The sequence below is a fragment of the Panthera tigris genome, chromosome B1 (assembly GCF_018350195.1).
Source record: "Panthera tigris isolate Pti1 chromosome B1, P.tigris_Pti1_mat1.1, whole genome shotgun sequence".
NCBI lineage: Eukaryota > Metazoa > Chordata > Mammalia > Carnivora > Felidae > Panthera > Panthera tigris.
This window is the reverse complement of record NC_056663.1, coordinates 200,993,788-201,011,640: the sequence shown is the minus strand read 5'-3', so window position 1 is coordinate 201,011,640 and position 17,853 is coordinate 200,993,788. Positions and strand designations below refer to the sequence as shown.

Sequence of the window (17,853 nt, the reverse complement as noted above, 5' to 3'; positions counted from 1 at the left end):
TCCCAGTGAGGATCTGTCCCGTTCCTTGTCACGTGGGCGGTCCTCGGCCGTCCCTCGGCTGCCTCCGCCTCCCCCTTCCCTGCTGACGAACAGGCGACTGTGGCTGTGCTGTGTCACTCACCCATGCTGTCCTCTGTGCAGCGTTCTGTAGTTTCTGTCGTTACGACTCCTGGAGTCCCTGTAAACAGTTGGCCGTTTTGGGCCGTAAGTGGGATAATGAACTTGAACGTGCAGCAGTGCAGACGACAAGAAACTCCTGTGTCTGTGTCCTGTGTATAAACGCCAGGCCGCAGTGGGCGAGACCCGACTCAGCGGGGCGGATGTCACGGGCCCTGTCCAGGTTTAATAGCAATTGCAAGTTATTTCTCCGTGGCCTCGCCCGACTGTTTCTGTAGGGAGGTCTCTCTACGGCCTGGGGCACCGAGTCGGGGGAAAACGATCAGGGTGGCACAGGTGACCACAAGCCCGGCGGCGGCTACAGAACCTCGTGCGCCCTCTCTGGCCCCGTTCCCAGCAGCGTGTGAGCCTGGGAGGCTCCCGCTTTTCCCTCTTGCTCCTCCCGGCCCAGCCTGGCCTATGGAGAACATTCTCCATCGGGGGATGGAGACCCAGACGGGAGGGTCTGGAAATCGGCGGGAGAGACAACAAAAAAAAGCTGAGCGTCGTCTTCTGATACCTGACGTTTCTTGTGTAAAAAAATGCCACGGGGTGGGCAGCTCTCCTGAGGGGCCCGTGTCTGTCAGCGACCCTAGCGAGGCCTGCGGTCAGCAGGGGAGAGGGAGACGCGGGCGACGCAGGGCATTTCTCGAGCACCGCGCCGTGGGCGTCGGGGGCCTGGCCGCGTGGCTCCGTGTGTCCCCTTAAAGGCAGAGCGGCCAGGCTGGGAGGTGGAGACCCGGCTGGGGAGGAGCGGGGCCTCTGCGGCCTCGGAGTGCGGTGTCTTGGTCGGGCCGGGGGATGGTGGCAGTACCGTCCCGTGAGCGCAGGGAGTGATGAAGCGCGTGGCTCCGTTGCAGTGAACCGCCTGGGCGACCTCAGGAACGAGAACGACCCCAACTGCACGTACGAAGGGGACAACAACGTCCTGCTGCAGCAGACCAGCGGCTACTTGCTCGGCCTGCTGGAGCTCCGCCTCCAGGGTAAGGCCCCGCCCCCGCTGGTGCAGCTGGGCCGTCCGGGCCCCGCCGGGCCAGCTCGTCCACCCGTGTCTGCAGGAAGGACGTGTGTCCTCAGGCAGTGACTCACCACCTTCCGGTGGGGGGGGGGGGGGTCAGCGAGGCGGGGCGGCGTCCGTCACTCCGGGTCCTGGGTGTGCTTGTAGGTAGCGCTCGCCTTGAGAGCCCTCTGGGGACCGTGGACTTTCTGGAAGCCTATCCCGACATCCTCGACCAGAGGTTCTCGTGCCCCAGCGTCGCCGGCTGCTTGGAATCGTCAGGTGAGCACGCTCTCTCCCCATGTCCCTCCCCTCGTGATCCCGGGGGGCACACTGTACCGCAGTGGGGGGCTTTGGTAGGGCCTGCAGGCGGCTGGTCGGTTCCTACGTTCACCCAGCACCTCTCCGGCCCGACTCCTGAGTCGGGTGCTGCCTCCCCCTCTGAGGACGAAGACGGAGAGGCTCTGGGTTCTTGCCTCGCTGGGCAGCTGGGCTCCTGCCCACCGGCCGCCCCTGTGACTGAGCCGTTTTCACAGGAAGCTGGGGCCCTTTTGCTCAGGGCCTTTGCACGTGCTGGCCACACTGGCATCACCTCCGCGGCCCCCGCTCTGCAGTGTGCTCACCCCCCTCGGCCTCTGCACAGGCTCAGCGGCCGTGACCATTGGTCCCCGTGCTCGTCTTGTGTGGCCGTGACAGCCTGGCGGGGGGGCAGAGCCAGCCGCGACCGGGTTCCTGCTCTCACGCGGCATTATGGTCCAATAGGGACAGGCCTGTGCAAAGGAGCAGGGGCTCTGCATGGCAGGGGCCCACACACTGGGCTTGGCTGCCCAGGACAGCCCGTCTGAGATCTCAGTGACACGGACGGGGTGGCCACGGGGCGGGGGCGGGGATGTGCCCAGCGGAGCGTGCGCGTTGATCCAGGGCTGGGGGAAACACGGGACTCTGGAGAAGAGAGCGGCTGACTGACAGGTCTGTGTGTGCGCTGTGACGATTCACTCTGAAACGTCCCTCTGGAGCGAAGGCCGCTCTGTCTGCCTTGGGAACAGAGCAACACGAGAGAAGATGGGTGTCCCGGACGGGGCGGTGGCGGTGCTGGTCGGGGGGCGGTGTGAGGTGGAGCGGCTCTGGTCGCGTCCCCCGCTCCGTCCGGTCCCCTCCACGTCCCCACGCTCCCCCGGCGCCCAGGCCCAGGAAGGTCCAGCGGCGCGTCCGTGGTATCCGCGCCGAGCCCGGGTCAGGCCCGGCCTGTTGCGCTCCGAGGCCCAGCACCAGCCCCCAGAAGCCCCCGGAGGAGACTCCCACAGGAACAGGGCTGGAACTCGTGCCCGGGCCTGCGCCTCCCGCGGGGCCCCGCTCAGCTTTTTGTCAAGTCCCGTGTCAGACACGCGGCGCTCGAAGCCACAGCAGAAACGTCACTGGTCTCACCGTCGTCCGACCCGTGAGCACCGAACGCACCTGCTTCATTCCTCCCCGAAACGCCTGTTTCCGCGCCCTCGCGGACTGCCTCTGTGGGCTGGTGGCGAGGCGGACCTCGGAGCACGCGTCCTTGCGGCTGGAAAGGAGCCGCTCTTCCGCTGAGCCTCCCGGGACCTGGAAGTGCAGCCCACCCGCCAGGAGAGCGAGAGGGCGCCCGGCCGCCTGGGTCTGCTCCGGCCCTGCCCGCCTCGGCCCGCTGGCCACGCCCGGGGCGATAGCAGCATCCGCCTCTCCAGGCTCTTCTCTTTTTTTAAACGTTTATTTATTTTTGAGATGGAGAGCAAGCGGGGAGGGGCAGAGAGAGAGGGAGAGAGAGAATCCGAAGCGGGCTCTGCACTGTCAGCGCACAGAGCCTGGCTCGGGGCTCAAACCCAGGAACCGTAAGGCCATGACCTGAGCCAGAATCAAGAGCCGGACACGTAGCCAACTCTTAACCCAGCAGCCGCAGGGGGAAAGGCAGCTTCTTCCAGAAGCACAGGCGTCCCCGGGTGGGCAGGGACAGGCTGTCGTGGGGACGCTGGGCCCCGTGCTCCTACCATGCTTGTGTTCGGGACCCGTCGGCCACTGCGGTAAACGCAGCCACGCGTGGCTCTGGCCTCCCCAGACTCACCGCGAGATGCCCTTTGTTCCCCCGACCGCTGTCAGCAGAGCGCCTGCGGCGTGGGAGGAGGGCAGCTGCGTCAGGAGACCCCAGAGTCCGCGTCCCCTGGGGTCCGGGGGCCGCTGGGTCCTCTGGGTACAGGACCTGCCGCCCGCCCGCCCACCCGCCAGGGACCGAGAGCCCGAGACATCGCAGCAGCCGCGGGTGCTGGAACCGGCCGCACACTGTCCGCTTGGCCCCGCGGGGCACGCACTGCTCACGTCTCCCTAGAGGAGGCTGGGCCGGGTGGTCCCGGCCGGCCCAGCCCACGTCAGCAGCCCGGGCAAGAGTAGGGCCCAGGCGGGCTGGCTTCCCAGCTGGCTCTCCTCCATCGTCACCCAGGAAGCTTCTGCCCTAACCGCTTGATTTCTCATCGGTCGCCACGTTCTGTCACGGCTTTCCAGACAGTAGCTGACCTACAGGTCTCCGTCTGCCCTTGTACACACGGTGGGACACGCTTGAAGATCGGTTTCAGATGGTGGCAGAGCTCCCCAGCCCAGCGTTGCTACAGAACGCGCCGGAAAATAATCTAATGCCTCTCGCGACGTCAACGCCACCAGAATTTTTCCCCAGAAACCGTCACCCGTCGTGAAACCAGACGGAACACCAGCGGTCTGCCAGCCACGTGACGTCCCCAGGACTCCGCATGGCCCCCCCCCTCCCCCCGCTGCCCCTTCGCGGACACCGAAAGCCAAGGCAGCACCTGCGAACCCGCGGCAGGACACTGCCCGGACAGAGTCGTGTTTTCCCTGTGACTGCCCTGGCCTGCGTTTTCGGGAGGAAACAATGCAGCTGAAGTTCCTTTGGCGACAGTGCCCGACCCCGAATGCCGACGCTCCTCTCCGCGCACGGAGGAGGCAGCGTGCGGCGCGTGGCCGGCCCCTTGTCCCTGGGGCGTGTGGCCATCGCATCCCACACGTGGGCCCTGGCTCACGTCGGCTGCGTCCTTGCTGAAGAGTACGTGAAATCTTCCTGACCCTCGAGCTCTGTAGGACCGGGACACGAGACCCTTCAGTGCAGAGAGCAGCCTGCCGGGAAGGTGCAGAGGGTTTCCTTCAGCGGCGGGCGGGGGGTCACGGCTCTGCCTTCCGCATCTCCCCGCTTCCTCTGACCCGCAGGCCAGCGTGTGTGCCGAGGACGGGTTTCGCAAATGTCCCGGCGCCTTTGAGGACCTGTGCTGCCACCTGACACGAGGCCCGGTTCTTTCCTTTCCTTGGCTGATCTGCAGTCCAACCTGCGCTTCTCACAGCTGTGTGCGCACCAGGCAGAGGCTCGCCTCCTACCACCCGTTCAGCGGGTTCCGGGCCGCAGTCACGGGGCTCAGGCTCTGGAGTCCACGAGACCTACGGCTGGGCACTTGGCCTCTCCGAGCCTCAGTTTCCCCTGCAGTACACAGTCGTCCCCACGCTGCTCTGGGTGGGGCCTGGCCCACGGTGCGCTCTCACTGGGGGCCACCGCTCCAAGCCCTCCCTCGGGAGGGACGGAGCAGGGAGAACTCAGCTGTCTCCCCGGCGGCCAGCTCCGCGGGGGGTCTTGCGGGTTTAGAGGAGTTCGTGTGGGAGCACCGGGTGCGGGGGCACGGACGGAGAGCAGGCCACACCCAGACCCTGCCACGCCAGCCCTGGGGCTGGTGCCAGTCAGCCGAGCCTTGCTTTCTGGGCCCACCGAGGTTGGGGCCCCACCCTGGAAGGGGGGATCGGCCAGGAAACAGGGGTCTAGCAGAGGCAGTGTCGGGGGAGGCAGAGAGGTGGTTGGAAGGTGGCTGGCCGGCCTAGAGGGGCTTGCTGGACGGAGGGCTGGGTGAGAACAAAGCCCCCGGGGGGAGGGGAGGGGAGGGGTGATGACACGGGGGGTTCTGGTGTCACTCGTGGAGCCAAGTGCCCGGCGGGTATGTCCAGATGCCCCGGGACCAGGAGGTGGGGCAGGGCTGTGCTCGCTGCAGAGGCTGGGGGTGGGAGGTCCTTCCTGCCTCTCCCAGCCTCCAGGGCCCCCCGGCACTCCTGGGCTCATGGTCGCATCACTCCGCGTCTCCTCCATGCCCTATGGCCCCCCCATATGTGTATCTCTCCTCTGACCCCATAGGACGCTTGTTGGATTTAGGGCCCATACTCTCCAGGGGAGTCTCTAGAATCCTTAGCTGCTTACGGCTGCCTTTTCCCAAGAAAGACACTTGCAGGCTTCGCGTCAGGACGTGAGCGTGTCTTTTGGGGGCCCCCACGGAGCCACTACACCTGGCCGGGCTCTGGCACGGGCTCCAGGAGGCCCCAGAGGAACCGGGGCCGCCGTGTGCGCTCGGCGTGTGAGCTTTGTCTCGGCCCCGTGAGTGAGTTTATTTGTTCTTTCACGGACCTCTCAGTTGTGCTGAGACAGTCGAGTGTCCGCGGCAGGGCCCCGGCGAGTGCCGCCTGTCTTCCCCGGGAGTGGGCTGTGTGACGCAGGAGGAATCCCCGGGACCCTCCGCCCAGGCTTTGGGGCCGGACCCAGTGTGGCCAGGTCCCCGTGGTCCCTTCTGGGGGCCCCGCGCCGAGGGCGACCGCTGAGCACAAGGGCTCCCAGGCCAGGGGGCGCCCTGCGGCCTTCCCTCTTCCGGCCGCTCCCAGCACGTGCCTGTCTGTCTACACTCTGTGGTGCCACCTCCTTTCTTGCCTAGAGCTCCTTGGGAGGAAGGCGCGTAGGCTGAGGCCCCTGGAGGGCCAGCGAGAAGCCCCCGCTCAGCTGCCCGCTAGTCCCAGGGAGACCAAGGGCCGTGCTGGCCAGTGAACAGACACCCCTTCCTCCCGCCACTCGCCCGCCATCTGCCGCGAAGCCGTCCTCTCGTCCGTGCAGGTCCGTAGTGACACTGAGGCGACGCGCCCCGTCTCGTCACCCAGAACTTGCCGCCATCCCAAAGTGGCTTCGTGGCCCCATGGCCTCAGCCGGAGCCAGAACGTGCCCTCCCCGGTGCCTGTCCCAGCCTGGGGCCGTGCCCTCCCGGTGCCTCCGTGTCCGTGAACCGGGCCCGCCTCGCACTCTCGCCACGAAGATCACTGTGCACCGTGCAGCCTCCGCCCCTCCCGCCCGCGTAAGTGCTCTGCACACGTGGGTGCTCTATCGTTACTTTCCCTTCTGTGTCCTTGTCTTGAAGTCCCGCTGGCGGCATACGAGTGGCTGGTCTGTTACCTGCTCCGAGAGAGTGTGCAAAAGGTAAACCAAGAGAAGAGATCAGGAAGCAGTGATTTTGAAGCAAGAAACAACAGTCAGGTATGCTTGTTCTTGAAACTGCTTTTTGAATTTGCTTTGAATTTCTGTGCTGCCCTGTCCCCGTAAGCTGAATGTCCTGCTGGTGGCCGGCCAGGCCCTCCTGCCCCTGTGCCCTCAGGTGCACGACCTGTCTGCACCCTAGTTTGCTGCAGGGACCTTGCTGGATTGTGGGTGTCATGTTTAAAGTGCTCAGTGTCCTCGGGGCACCTGGGTGGCTCAGTCGGTTGAGCGTCCCACTTCAGCTCAGGTCATGATGTTGTGGTTTGTGGGTTCGAGCCCCGCGTCGGGCTCTGTGCTGCAGCTCGGAGCCTGAAGCCTGCTTCGGATTCTGTGTCCCCCTCTCTCTCTGCTCCTTCCCCACTCATGCTCTGTCTCTCTCGCTCTTAAAAATAAACATTCAAAAAAAATTTAAAAAAAAACAAAGTGCTCAGTGTCCAGAGCTGTCACTATTGGAGCTGGGACGCTGGGCTCTGGGGCCAGGCACCAGCCCTGGTCCCTCCCAGCCGACCAGCGACAGCTTGGTGACTCACGTGAGGTCCCCCCGGCCCTGCACTTGGTTGCTCTCAGGTCATTACTGCCCTTCTCAAGGAGCCTCGGGTCCCAGGGTGGCTTTGGTTCTCGTGTTCGGTCAGGGCCAGCTCCTGGGTTCCGGAATCCACGGTATGGAGGCAGCCTGCTCTGAAACGCCCCCTGGCGTCAGGAGCTGGCCCGTCATGACCCAGGGTATTGTTGGGGAGGCCATGGATGAAGGAAACAAGAAGTCTCTAGAACTGATGGCGTCCCCTCTCCTTGGTCTCACTCCGTGAGGCTCTGCGTCGAGAACTCGGCGTCCTCATCCGCGCATCTGCAGATGCCCCCGCCCCCTCCCGTTACACTGGGACGGCGGCTTCCGCGCTCGGGTGGACGCGGCCGGAAGCAAAGCGGGTGGTGTCTCCCGGGACCTGCCGCGCACACCTGCCCAGGTGTGGAGCTCAGGGAACAGGATGGCGTCTTGACTGGAAAGTCCTGGAAGAGTAGACCCAGGTCGGCCCCAGGGCCTCAAGGAAGCGAATTCAGCAGGTGGCTGCAGTTAGCAAACTGTAGCTCGTGTCACAATGACCAAAACTGGGGGGGCAGGGAAATGATCCTTGTGGAATGGCTGGGGCCACGGCAGGCTTAGCCTTTTGGACAGCGACGGCAGCACGGTAGCTTGTCCCACGTCCCTCCGTTCTCTGCGTGTGAGGCCGTCACTGTTGACATGGAACAGGTCCTCCATTTCTGGAGGGGAGGAGGGGACAAAAGGCACCTCCGTCCGGACGCCAGAGAGCTGCCCGGGGGTGGCTGTGGGTCTCCGTGCTGTCCTTCCGCCCCTGTGCCGGCCGGCCTGTGCCCGACACCCTGACGGCGGGCCCCGAGCAGGGGCGCAGCCGTTTTAGAAATAATTCACCCTTAGACCTTCATCGAAGGACCTCGTAGCAGCATTTCAGTGAGCGGCATGGCTGAAAAGGACGGAGAGGCCACAGCTGGCCCAGCCTGGGTTCTGGGTCCAGCAGAGGTGGGGTGCCTGGGGAGAGCTGCTGAGCTGACCGGCACTCAGAAGCTGGGGTGTAGCACGGGGAGCAGCCGTGAGGCCTGGAAGGGAGGTAATGACCCAAGAGCAGTCTGCATTTTCCGCACCTGGTCTGGATCACGGAGCGTTTTAAGAGCGAGCACTGGGTCATTTCCGACAGCCGAGAGCTCTCACGGCCGGGGCTGGATGTTCATGTGTCCCAGAGAAGACGCTGTCTCTTCCCGTATCATGACTGGACCAGCAGGACGGCGTGAGAAGAACGTGTCAGAGAACGCTGATGCAGCCTCGGCGTGGGACCAGCCTTCTTAAGACAGGAAACCCGGAAGCTGTAGAAAAAAAACTGTCAGATCAGACTATGTAAACTTTCACCATTTCTATAAACAGAAATCAGGAGACAGACCACAGACTGGGGAAGCACGTACAGCATGACCCACAGACAGCGTCCCCGTTAGGGAAAGGGCTCCCGGGCGGGAAACCAGCCGCTGGCCCGAGGCGGCAGGCACGACAGTTGCTTAACGTGAACCAGGGCCACACGGGTCGAAGGACAGTGACCGGCGGGTCACGGAGGGAGTGAACCTGCTGTGTCCTTGGGGGCAGACACTGGCTGCTCTCGTGTCGTCCCAGCACGAGCTGGCCGGGACTTGGCAGGGGAGGCCGCCAGAGACCGCTGCCGTTCTGCTAACCCGCCACCTGCCCGCACACAGTAGGCTCTCGAATAGTTGCGTTTATTGCCTCTTTGGGCCGAGTAATCCCCTCCCGGGCTCAAAGTGAGAAAATGTGAACAGGTGGGCGGCAGAGACCCCCTCCCGGAGCCCCCCGTCCAGAGCCGTCTGCCTCGCAAACGCAGATGAGCTTTCCTCCCCCGGCCACACACGGGCTCCTCGCATATTCTCGTCTCGTGCCGGCCTCTCTGATGCGTAAGGAAATCGAGGCCAAGAGAAATGCCCCGGCTCAGCTGTGCCGACGTCCACACCGGGACAGTTAGGAGTTAGTTTTTTGCCGGAAGTATCCGTCGCTTGTTAATGTGCAGATGTCCTCAGTGATCAGAGCACAGCAGAAATGAATACCTGGACCCCGATTGGTTTAAACGTCGTGGGGGTGGGGGCTCGTGGGAGAGGGGAGCCCGGCACGGGGGACACTGTGGGGAGGGGACAGGGCTGGGGGCAGGGGCCACCCCTCCTGACTCTGCACGTGTGACCGGCCCTGCCTCTGAGTGCTCGCTCTCTGCAAACGGGGTCCCAGGTCCATTGCTGCATAGTGACGGGTGACCCTCGGCCACATCGGGTCCGAGGTGTGCCTCGTCAGACTCCCAAAGGGGACGGTTAAACAGCACGGCGCTGGAGGGTCAGAAGACCGCTTGGGAGCTGAACAGCAGAGCTGTGGCCCCACCGCGTGTCCCCGGCTAGTGGAGGTTGGGGGAGCAGGGGCTCCATCCGGACCCGTCCAGGGGCAAGGGGCCCCCCACAGTGTGGACACGTGGGCAGACAGTTCTCGGTGGGACGGGGGCCTGTCCTGTGCTCTGTGTGGTGCTCAACGGCGCCCCCACCTCTACCCACGAAGATGTTAACACCACCCCTGAGTTTTGAGAACCGGAGATGTGTCTGAGGTGGCAGATGTCCCTGGGGGCAGACTTAAGCGAGCAGAGAGCCCCTGACGTTGAGTGCAGCGGTCCTCGGGGGGTCTGGGGCCGCAGCCCACGGAAGCAGACCTGCCCTCTGGCCCACCGAGTCTCAGAGGCCACAGGCCTCTCCCGCTGGGCCGCGCCTCCCTCACACAGGCGTCCTGCCTCCCCGGCCGTCTGGACCTAGCACGTGCGGCCCTCACACCGTGGGCTCCACGGCCGTCATTGCGCAGATTCTCAGGTGACGCGCGGGGTGGCCGACGCCCAGCCAGCGGAGCCGTCCCCGCGTAGACGTGGCCCCTGAGGCTGCCGTGCGGAGGCGCCACCTGCTCGTTATAACAGGTCAGGTGATGCCAGTGCAGTTTTTCTGACTTAAAAAAATCCGGTCGGATGATCGAGTGGAGAAGGAAAAGCCGACGAGCAAAGCTAACAATGACCAGCAGGTACTTCGGATGCCGGGTGAAAAAGGAGACACCGGGCCCAGAGGTCTGCAGTGACCTCCTGCTTTCACAGACCCAGCCAGCGTCAGCACCGCGCCCGCAGATGAGACCCGGCCGGGGGCGGCCCCACGCCTTGGCCGCCCGTCAGCCGTCCCGAACTTGGGGACAGATGTGCGAGTGGGATGGAGAAGCGGCTTCCTCAGCAGCCCAGGAGAGGGGGCACAGCGTCACCCCGAGGGGCTGGCCCGGGTCACCCGGCGACTTCTCCGTGGCTCCGGGCGCGGAAGGGGACCCGCGGCGTGCCCCCGTGCCTCCTGGGGGCGCAGTCGTGGCCGTGTGCTCCAGACGGGGCCGCTGACGCCGGCTTTCCTGAGGCCTCGGAGAGCGTAAACGCCAGCTTCGAGCTGGGCATTCTGGCGGGCGGGCCCGTCCGCAGCGCTCCCGCGGGGGCGCTTCTCACGCCATAACCCCTCCGTGCACCGCCTCACCTGCTGTCGTCGTCCCCGCGTCCGGACGTGCGCCGGAGCTCAGGCCTCCGTCTGCGTTCCTGAGGGTTTCTTCCACCAGAAACCGCCGTGCCGGGAGCCCCGGCCGCCCGCTCACGGGGGTCGGTGGCCCCGGGCCGTGCTCTGTCTTCAGGTGTACCGCTGCCGTTCCCTGGCCCTGGCGTTCCTGGAGCTCACGGTGGTGCGGAGGTTCCACGAGTACGTGCACCAGCCCAGCGTGCCGCCCCCGCTGCGGGCCGCGCTCCAGCGGCTCAGTGCCCTCTACGCCCTGTGGTCCCTGAACCAGCACACGGCCCTGCTCTACCGAGGTGAGGCCCTGCGGCCGCCCCTGAGCCCGCCTCCCCGCCCCGGCCCGCCCCGGCCCGCCCCGGCCCGCCCCGGAGTGCAGCCTGTTCTGTCCGGGAGGCTTGGCCTCCTCGTCCTGAGCGGTCCTCACAGGCTGCGTGAGCCTGTGGGCAGATGAGGAGCTCCAGCCCCGTGGTAAGAAAAGCGGCATCAGGACGATGTTGCCGACGTAGTTTCGCTTTCACTCAGGGTCCCTTTGAAGTCCACTTCCAGTTCAGAGAATATTCCAGAAGGCCCACATTAGCCAGACAGGGAGTTGGTTACCCACCCCTCGAGTCCCATAGGTCCTACACAGACACAAGCCCAGGCTGCTGGGAGGCACCCTCAGGAACGCCCAGCCTGTGGACCCAGGAGGGCAGCCTGGAGGAGGTGGTGTGTGGGCTGATTCCCGGGAGATTGGTGAACATGGGGCAAGCCTGAGCTTCCCAACCTGTTTTCATTATTGTCCTTCCAAGGAGAGACTTTAGACCTTTTTCCCCAATCTCCCTCCGGACACGTTCATGCTGCAGACAGCCTGCCTGTGTGTCTGTAAGTGTCCTGTGCGTGCATCCGGCCTGGTGAGGAGTCAGCCTGTGTGCCCTACTCCCCTTGCCAAGAGCCAGGTTCCCCCTCGGGGCTGGTGTTGCCCCCGGAGGCCACGAGAGCTCATGCGAGGCTAGCAGAGGGGAGGGCGGTTCAAACAGAGGGTGCGGCAGGTGCAGGGCAGGAGACCGCGTGCTTTACGACACAACTCCCAGTGACGGGCAGTTTCCATCACAAAAGGCAAAGGAAAGATTCTGCGGCAAATGTGCTCTCAAATGCACAGGCTGCATGCTTGGGCCCACTAGACGCCGCCGCAAGCCGGCCACGGTGGTGGCCGTGGCCTCCAGGCGCATGCGCAGTGATGGGACAGGGACGTGGGAGCCCTGGCCCCGGCCAGCGTGTTCCTGGAAAAGGGCTGCAGCCGGGCCTGGGGGGCAGGGAGCCCTTCTGCACCGGGGGCGGGGCGGGGCGCCCGGAGGGGCCCGCGTGGCCGCAGGGCACCAGTGCCCAGTGTGACCCGCCCTCTGCTTGCAGGTGGCTACTTTTCTGGTGAGCAGGCGGGTAAAATGATCGAGAACACCATCCTGGACCTGTGCGCACAGGTGAGTCGCGATCACCCTCCTGTGATTCACCCGCGTTCCAGGTAACCGCTGCCTGGTGACACACACACAGGAGCGTGCGTGCGACTTTGGGCCAGAACGGGAAAATAGGCTCGTGTCAGAAATGTTAGGCAAAGCGTGATTTTTAGGGAGCGTCTTAGAATCCGGACTCTGTAATACACTGTTTTACAGCTACCTGGGTAATTCTTTTTTCGAGCCTTCCAAGGTACTCGGTGGCCAGCTTAAATTCATTTCGTGGCTTATTTAGTTATTTATTTAGGTACTTAGTGCACAGGAGCGAGTGGGGAAGGGGCAGGGAGAGGGAGAGAGAGGATCCCAAGCAGGTTCCGTGCTGTCAGCGCACCGCGGAGCCCGACCTGGGGCTCGATCCCGCGAACCATGAGATCATGACCTGAACCGTAATCGGGAGTCGGACGCCTAACCGAGCCGCCCAGGTGCCTCGTTATTTTTTTGTGTATTGTACTCTTTGACCTTTGTCGTCCAGAAAGGTCAGGTGGGTCCAGCCCCCGCTTTATGTTCGGGTGGCACCATATCCAGTGGGAACGCCTACGGGGGTGGATGTGTCCTGGGGCCGTGCTGTCCCTTGTGACCACCACAGCCCCGTGGGCGGCTGGCAGGTGAAAGTGTGCCCAGCGTGGCTGAGGGTGTCTGTCCTTACTTTGAACCGATTTGCAGTTAAAGGGCCACACGTGCTGGTGCTGCCCTGTCGGGCCCCCGCAGGTAGCTGCGTCCTCTGTCTTCCTGACGTTGGGCAGTTAAGTCAAGGCCCCGCCGGCATTTTATCAGACGTCTCAATGGCCGGTGACGGGCCACCTCATTTGTCCCCTCTCCGTGCTCGGAGCTGATGTAGTCCCAGGTGACCCCTCTCCCCGGACCCCTCGTGAGTGTGCTCCCTCTGCCTCCTGGTTTCTGGATCAGCGTCTGTGGCTGCACCGCCCCGGCGTGTGGCCACGTTTACTGTTCCTCGAGCAAAACCAGCGACCACAGGGATTTCCTGTGTGGGCTCCGCGGGGGCCAGCTGCCGTTCACAAAGAGTGCGGCGGGTGTTCCTCTGCTCTCAAACAGCTGAGCCCCCCGAGACCCCCGCCCGGTGACCGTGACCCCCGCAGGCAGGTGGTCACGTGCACGGTGTGCGGCCGACGCCTCGTCTCCGTCCACCGCCTGGCAGGGCCAGGTCCCCATTCTCGCTCGGGGAGGCCTGGGTCGGGCAGGCGGAGGGGCGCCAGCCCGGTCCGGTGGGTCACGTGGGCGTCGTGGGCGGGTGTGCGGCCTCGGCCGAGGTGCGCGGTGAGACGGAGACCCCACGCACGGCCCCCGAGCCGGACCGTTTCCTTGTCTGGATGAGGGGCCTCGCTCCGCTGACGGCTCCAGGCTTGTTCATGCGAGGCCCGAGGGGCAGAGGGCACGCAGCCGCGGGGCGGACGGGCGGGGGCGCTAAAGGGCAGCCCCCGAGCCCCGCGGGTGTTCTCCTTTCCTGTGCTTCGCGGACTCCGTTGTCCCGCGCTGGCCGCCTGCTTGCCTCCATCGCTGAGGCTGCCCCCCTCCAGGGCTCCGGTCAGTGCAGCCGGGACACTTCACGGTTACTTTCGGAAAAAAAACGCTTCTGCGTTTCAAGAAAGTCCTTGGGAGGCTCCTCACATAAGTTCCACGTGTCCCAGTGAAAGGCGACTCGCACGAGGGGAGAGCCATAAAAGCACTGTGCACCAGCCGCCTTCGTGGGACAGCCTTCCCGGGCCCCCGTAAACGCCTTCCCCGTCACATTTTTTCCGGACATACTTTCCTCTGCTGCGGCGGCAGCTGCCCAGATGGGTCAGGATTCAGACACAAATCTCGGAGGACGGCTGCCAGTTAGCGAGCCTGCAGGACGCTTTTACGAGGGGCCCCTACCTTACTGAAAAGCAGTTAACACGCTGGAAGTCCTGAGTGATTAGCAACGTGGTGAAAATATTCAGACGCGCCCCCGGGGGATCTGTAGTCCAGGCCAACGAAGAGATAATGCGTTACTGGCCGAGCCGCGCGCGCGCCTGCTGCGGTCAGCGTTGCTAGCGGGTCGTGGCAACAGGCGGCCCGGGCTCTGTTTCTTAGGGGTCGCCATGGAGATTTGCAGGGGTTGCCAGGCATACGGACTTTGTTTCCCAACAGCTGAAAGACGACGCCGTTGCCCTGGTGGACGTGATCGCCCCTCCCGACTTTATCCTGGACTCACCGATTGGCAGAGCCGACGGCGAGGTGAGCGCAGCTGTCCCCCTGCGGCCCGGCGGGAACGGCCGTGTGTCCGAGCACGAGCGGGGGCCGCTCCGGGGGCTGGTGGGGGCTGTGGCAGAGCCTGAGATGCCGACGTGGGCCCGGAGCGCCCTGGCGCCTTCTGGGGACTTGTCACGCTCGGGCGGCGGTGGAGGGAGCGGCCGGGAGATGCCTGGGGTGACTTAGCCATCCTGCCCCCCCCCAGCCCGCCTTCCTCTGAGATGGGGGCGGCGGCACCACCTTCGTCGGCCCGGGGCGCCAGGTCAGCACAGGCCCTCGTGCAGCCCTCGCGCTCACACCCCCGGGGGCCTGTTCCCGTGCTGGCTCCTGACCCCTTCTGGCCACCGGGCGCTCACCCCTCGTTCCTTCACTTCCCGGCAGCCCCCCCTCGGCTCCCCGATCTGTCCTGTCGCACCATGCTGCAGGATGATTTCTTAAAGTGATCCCGTCGGGCTGCTCTTCTGTTGAGCCCTCATACCGGAAACTGCAGGCACACGGCCCTTCCCACACCCCCAGCCTGGCGGCCTGACCTCTGCCTGGTTCTCCGAGGTCATTTTATGCTGTGCTCCTCCGGCCCTCTGGACTCCAGCCTCACCATCCCTCTCTGTTGTGGTGTGTGAGCTTTCCCACCCCAGGGCCTTTGTACCTGCTGTTCCTGGAGCACTTCCATTCATTGGGTCCAAGCAGAATGCCCCCTCTCAGGTCTTCTCTGGCTCCAACCAAAGTGCCCCCCCACAGGCGTGTGACCCCCCCCAGGCGTGTGCCCCCACCTTGTCCTGCCGTGTGATCCTTGTGCTCGTTACTGAGCCAGCTCATAACCCTGTGTGCTGGCTGATGCCCAGCACCGCGCTACCAACAGGCGGCCCCGAGTTTGCCCCTGTGTTACCGCGGGGGCGTTTCAGTGTGTTAAAGTCACTTACCTGAGGTCTCGCGACTGTGAGCAGTGGAACAGGACTGACTCCCGCCTGACCCCCGACCCCCAAGACCGTGTGTTTTCTGTTGGGGACACGTGCCACTGACCCAGGCTCTGTTTCGATGGAAATCGGACAAAAGGGGACAGGACCCCTGCACGTGTGTTCAGGGGAACGCTGGAGTCGGTACTTTGCAAGATCACATCCGGGAAGGGGGCACGGCCCAGGCCACACGTGGGGTTGGGATGGTGCACTGGGCCCCGGGGTGGGCAGGACAGAAGTCCCCCGTTGACTCAGGCTGGCAGGGGGACAGTGGCCCCCGCGGAGGCCTGCCGTCCTCGCGCTGCAGGGTTGGGCGTCTGGCCCCCTCCCACACGGTGCATGTCGCACGCCCATCGTGCCGGGGAGAAACCCACCCTCCGGAGAAGCCACGTGGCCTGCCCACAGCTGCCCCGCCAGGGGCAATGGAGCCAGGGTTTGGGGACAGATCTACCGTTTGGAGAGGAGGCAGGAGGCCGAAATGGGATCCCGGTGTGGCCAGGGACCCCTCAGGCGCACGGAGGAGGACGTGCCGACAAGGCCACGAGAGAGGGCTGGCCCGGGCCCGTGGGGGGCGCGTGAGGAGGAGACACGGCAGGGGCGGTGGCGTCACGGAGCGTGGGGACGTGGCCGCCCCCGGGGCCCTGAGCACAGGGGGGCGTTGGCGCTCGCAGAAGGCGCCAGTGCGGCTGGCCCACTCGAGCCCGTGCCCCTGCGGCTGCGCTGCAGAGGCAGCCAGGCTGACGGGCAGGAGAGCGACCGGTGCCCGGGGGCACGTCCCGCGGTGTGGGGACCCCACGGTGGGAACCAGAGCCGGCCCGAGGCTCACCTGTCGGGGTGGTTTCTGTGGCACACACCGTAGCCAGGTGCCGCCACGTGAGACGTTCATCTTGAGTGAACGAACACAGCCGCCAGAGGTTATTAGAGACGATCGTTAAGCGAAGCTCGAAGCTCCAAGCGGCCACGGAGCCCGTGCACCAGGCGAGCCCGAGTGTGTGCGTCTGGGAGGGAGCAGAGCACAGTGTCGGAGGCAAATTGCAGGCGCTTCTCCAAAGTAAAATCTGTCGGTCCCAGCCAGGCACAGCGTAGGCCCCTTCCTTGTCTCCGCGGGCTGGAGGTCAGCCTGGGGGCCGGGTTTGGGGCGGGCGGAGGACCAGCCACCAGCTCCCGCGACGCTCACGGCCTTTCGTCCGGGACGGCGGCCGCTCTCCTTGTCCCGCGGGGCTGCCCAGCGGGAGGCAGTTGAGTGCGGAGGTCCCGGAGGAGGCGGCAAGCCGGACAGAGGGGGACAGCGCGTGCCGGGCGCCCGCCCCGCCGGCAGCCGCGTGGGGACAGGGCACGTCAGGGCCGAAGGCTAGCGCACGCTTGCAGAGTCCGGGCAGGAGGCGCGAGGAGCCGTCCTCGTAAACGCGTTCTACCCTTTGCTTTCGGTTAGAGAAAAAGATTTCCGTGCATTAGATCCCCTTAAAGTTTTCTAAAAGGTGACAGAACGTCCTGTGTTTTCAGCAAAAGCTAACGAGGGGGTTTGCGTCTGCCCCCTCGGCCGTTCTCAGGAACCTTGTGTATTGTTCACGCGTGTGCTCCTTGTTCGCAGCTCTATAAAAACCTCTGGACCGCCGTCCTTCAGGAGAGCAAAGTGTTGGAGCGGGCATCGTGGTGGGCAGAATTTTCTGCCAGTAAGACCCACGTGGAAAGTCTGAAGTCGAGGCTGTAGGCGCTGAGCGAGCTCATCCAGCTGATGAGGACATTGACCTCAAATGCTGGTTCCGGAAGATACTGGAAATGGCTGCCGCCTTCTGAACGCTCGTCTGCTGGTCCTGTGCCCGTCCCGTCTCCCGACCTCACCGAGAGGCTCAGCCCCGGATCGTGGGTCGGACGAGGCCGCCAGCCGCTCGTTATTAGAGGTTCTCTGGTTGGATGATCTTTTGCTTTCTGATTTTTCTACAAAGCTCTGCTTCGCTGAACGCTTAATGATGCCAGCGTGATGCTTTTTGTTAACTAATGTGACTTTATCAGGTAATTAAATTGTATTTTAATCATACCCGGATGACGTAGTGTTAGATGTTTAAGGAGAAGAAAATCTATTTCATGACTTCCTTATGCGAACATAGAAGTTTCCATCAAGGAAGTGTTTCCAAAGAAAAAAGACGCGTGACATCGGTCTGGTCAGTTTCCAGTCCTGACCCGCCGGCCGCGTGCACGTTGCTGTCTAGCGGTCGGCTGCTCGGGTGGGTCTGTTGCACAGTCAGCCAGCGGCTCGGAGCTCCCCACGCCGCGCGTGAGTGCGAGCTCCTTCCGGCGGGGGCCAGGTCAGAGGTTGCCAGACACCCACCCGGTCACTTGTGTGTCCCAGCTCCAGATGACGGGCTTGGGGGCCCTTCTCCGTTTTGGGGGTCTGCCCCTTGGCCTGAGCACAGCAGGCACATGTGACCCAGGCGCCCGCGGAGCACCAAGCGGACGAGGACGGAGTCTTATCTTCCCAAACAGCCCAGAGTGGCCCTGAGCTCTGTTTCCAGCTTCGGAAATCCCCTGGGTGGTGACCCTGAC

At 64.3% G+C, this 17,853-nt stretch overlaps 1 protein-coding gene across 4 annotated transcripts in view; it reads left to right on the top strand.

The window, feature by feature from the left end:
• ACOX3 (acyl-CoA oxidase 3, pristanoyl) overlaps positions 1-17,347 on the top strand; it is a 42,218-nt gene extending 24,871 nt beyond the window's left edge. For all 4 annotated transcript variants that reach the window (XM_042985035.1, XM_042985036.1, XM_042985037.1 and 1 more), the window contains 7 exons: positions 1,017-1,139; positions 1,322-1,435; positions 6,394-6,509; positions 10,759-10,933; positions 12,027-12,094; positions 14,255-14,341; positions 16,901-17,347. In XM_042985035.1, the coding sequence (XP_042840969.1) occupies positions 1,017-1,139; positions 1,322-1,435; positions 6,394-6,509; positions 10,759-10,933; positions 12,027-12,094; positions 14,255-14,341; positions 16,901-17,020 (803 nt within the window). In that variant the 3' untranslated portion in view covers positions 17,021-17,347. The remainder of the gene's footprint in view (positions 1-1,016; positions 1,140-1,321; positions 1,436-6,393; positions 6,510-10,758; positions 10,934-12,026; positions 12,095-14,254; positions 14,342-16,900) is intronic.
• The last annotated feature ends 506 nt before the right edge of the window (positions 17,348-17,853 follow it).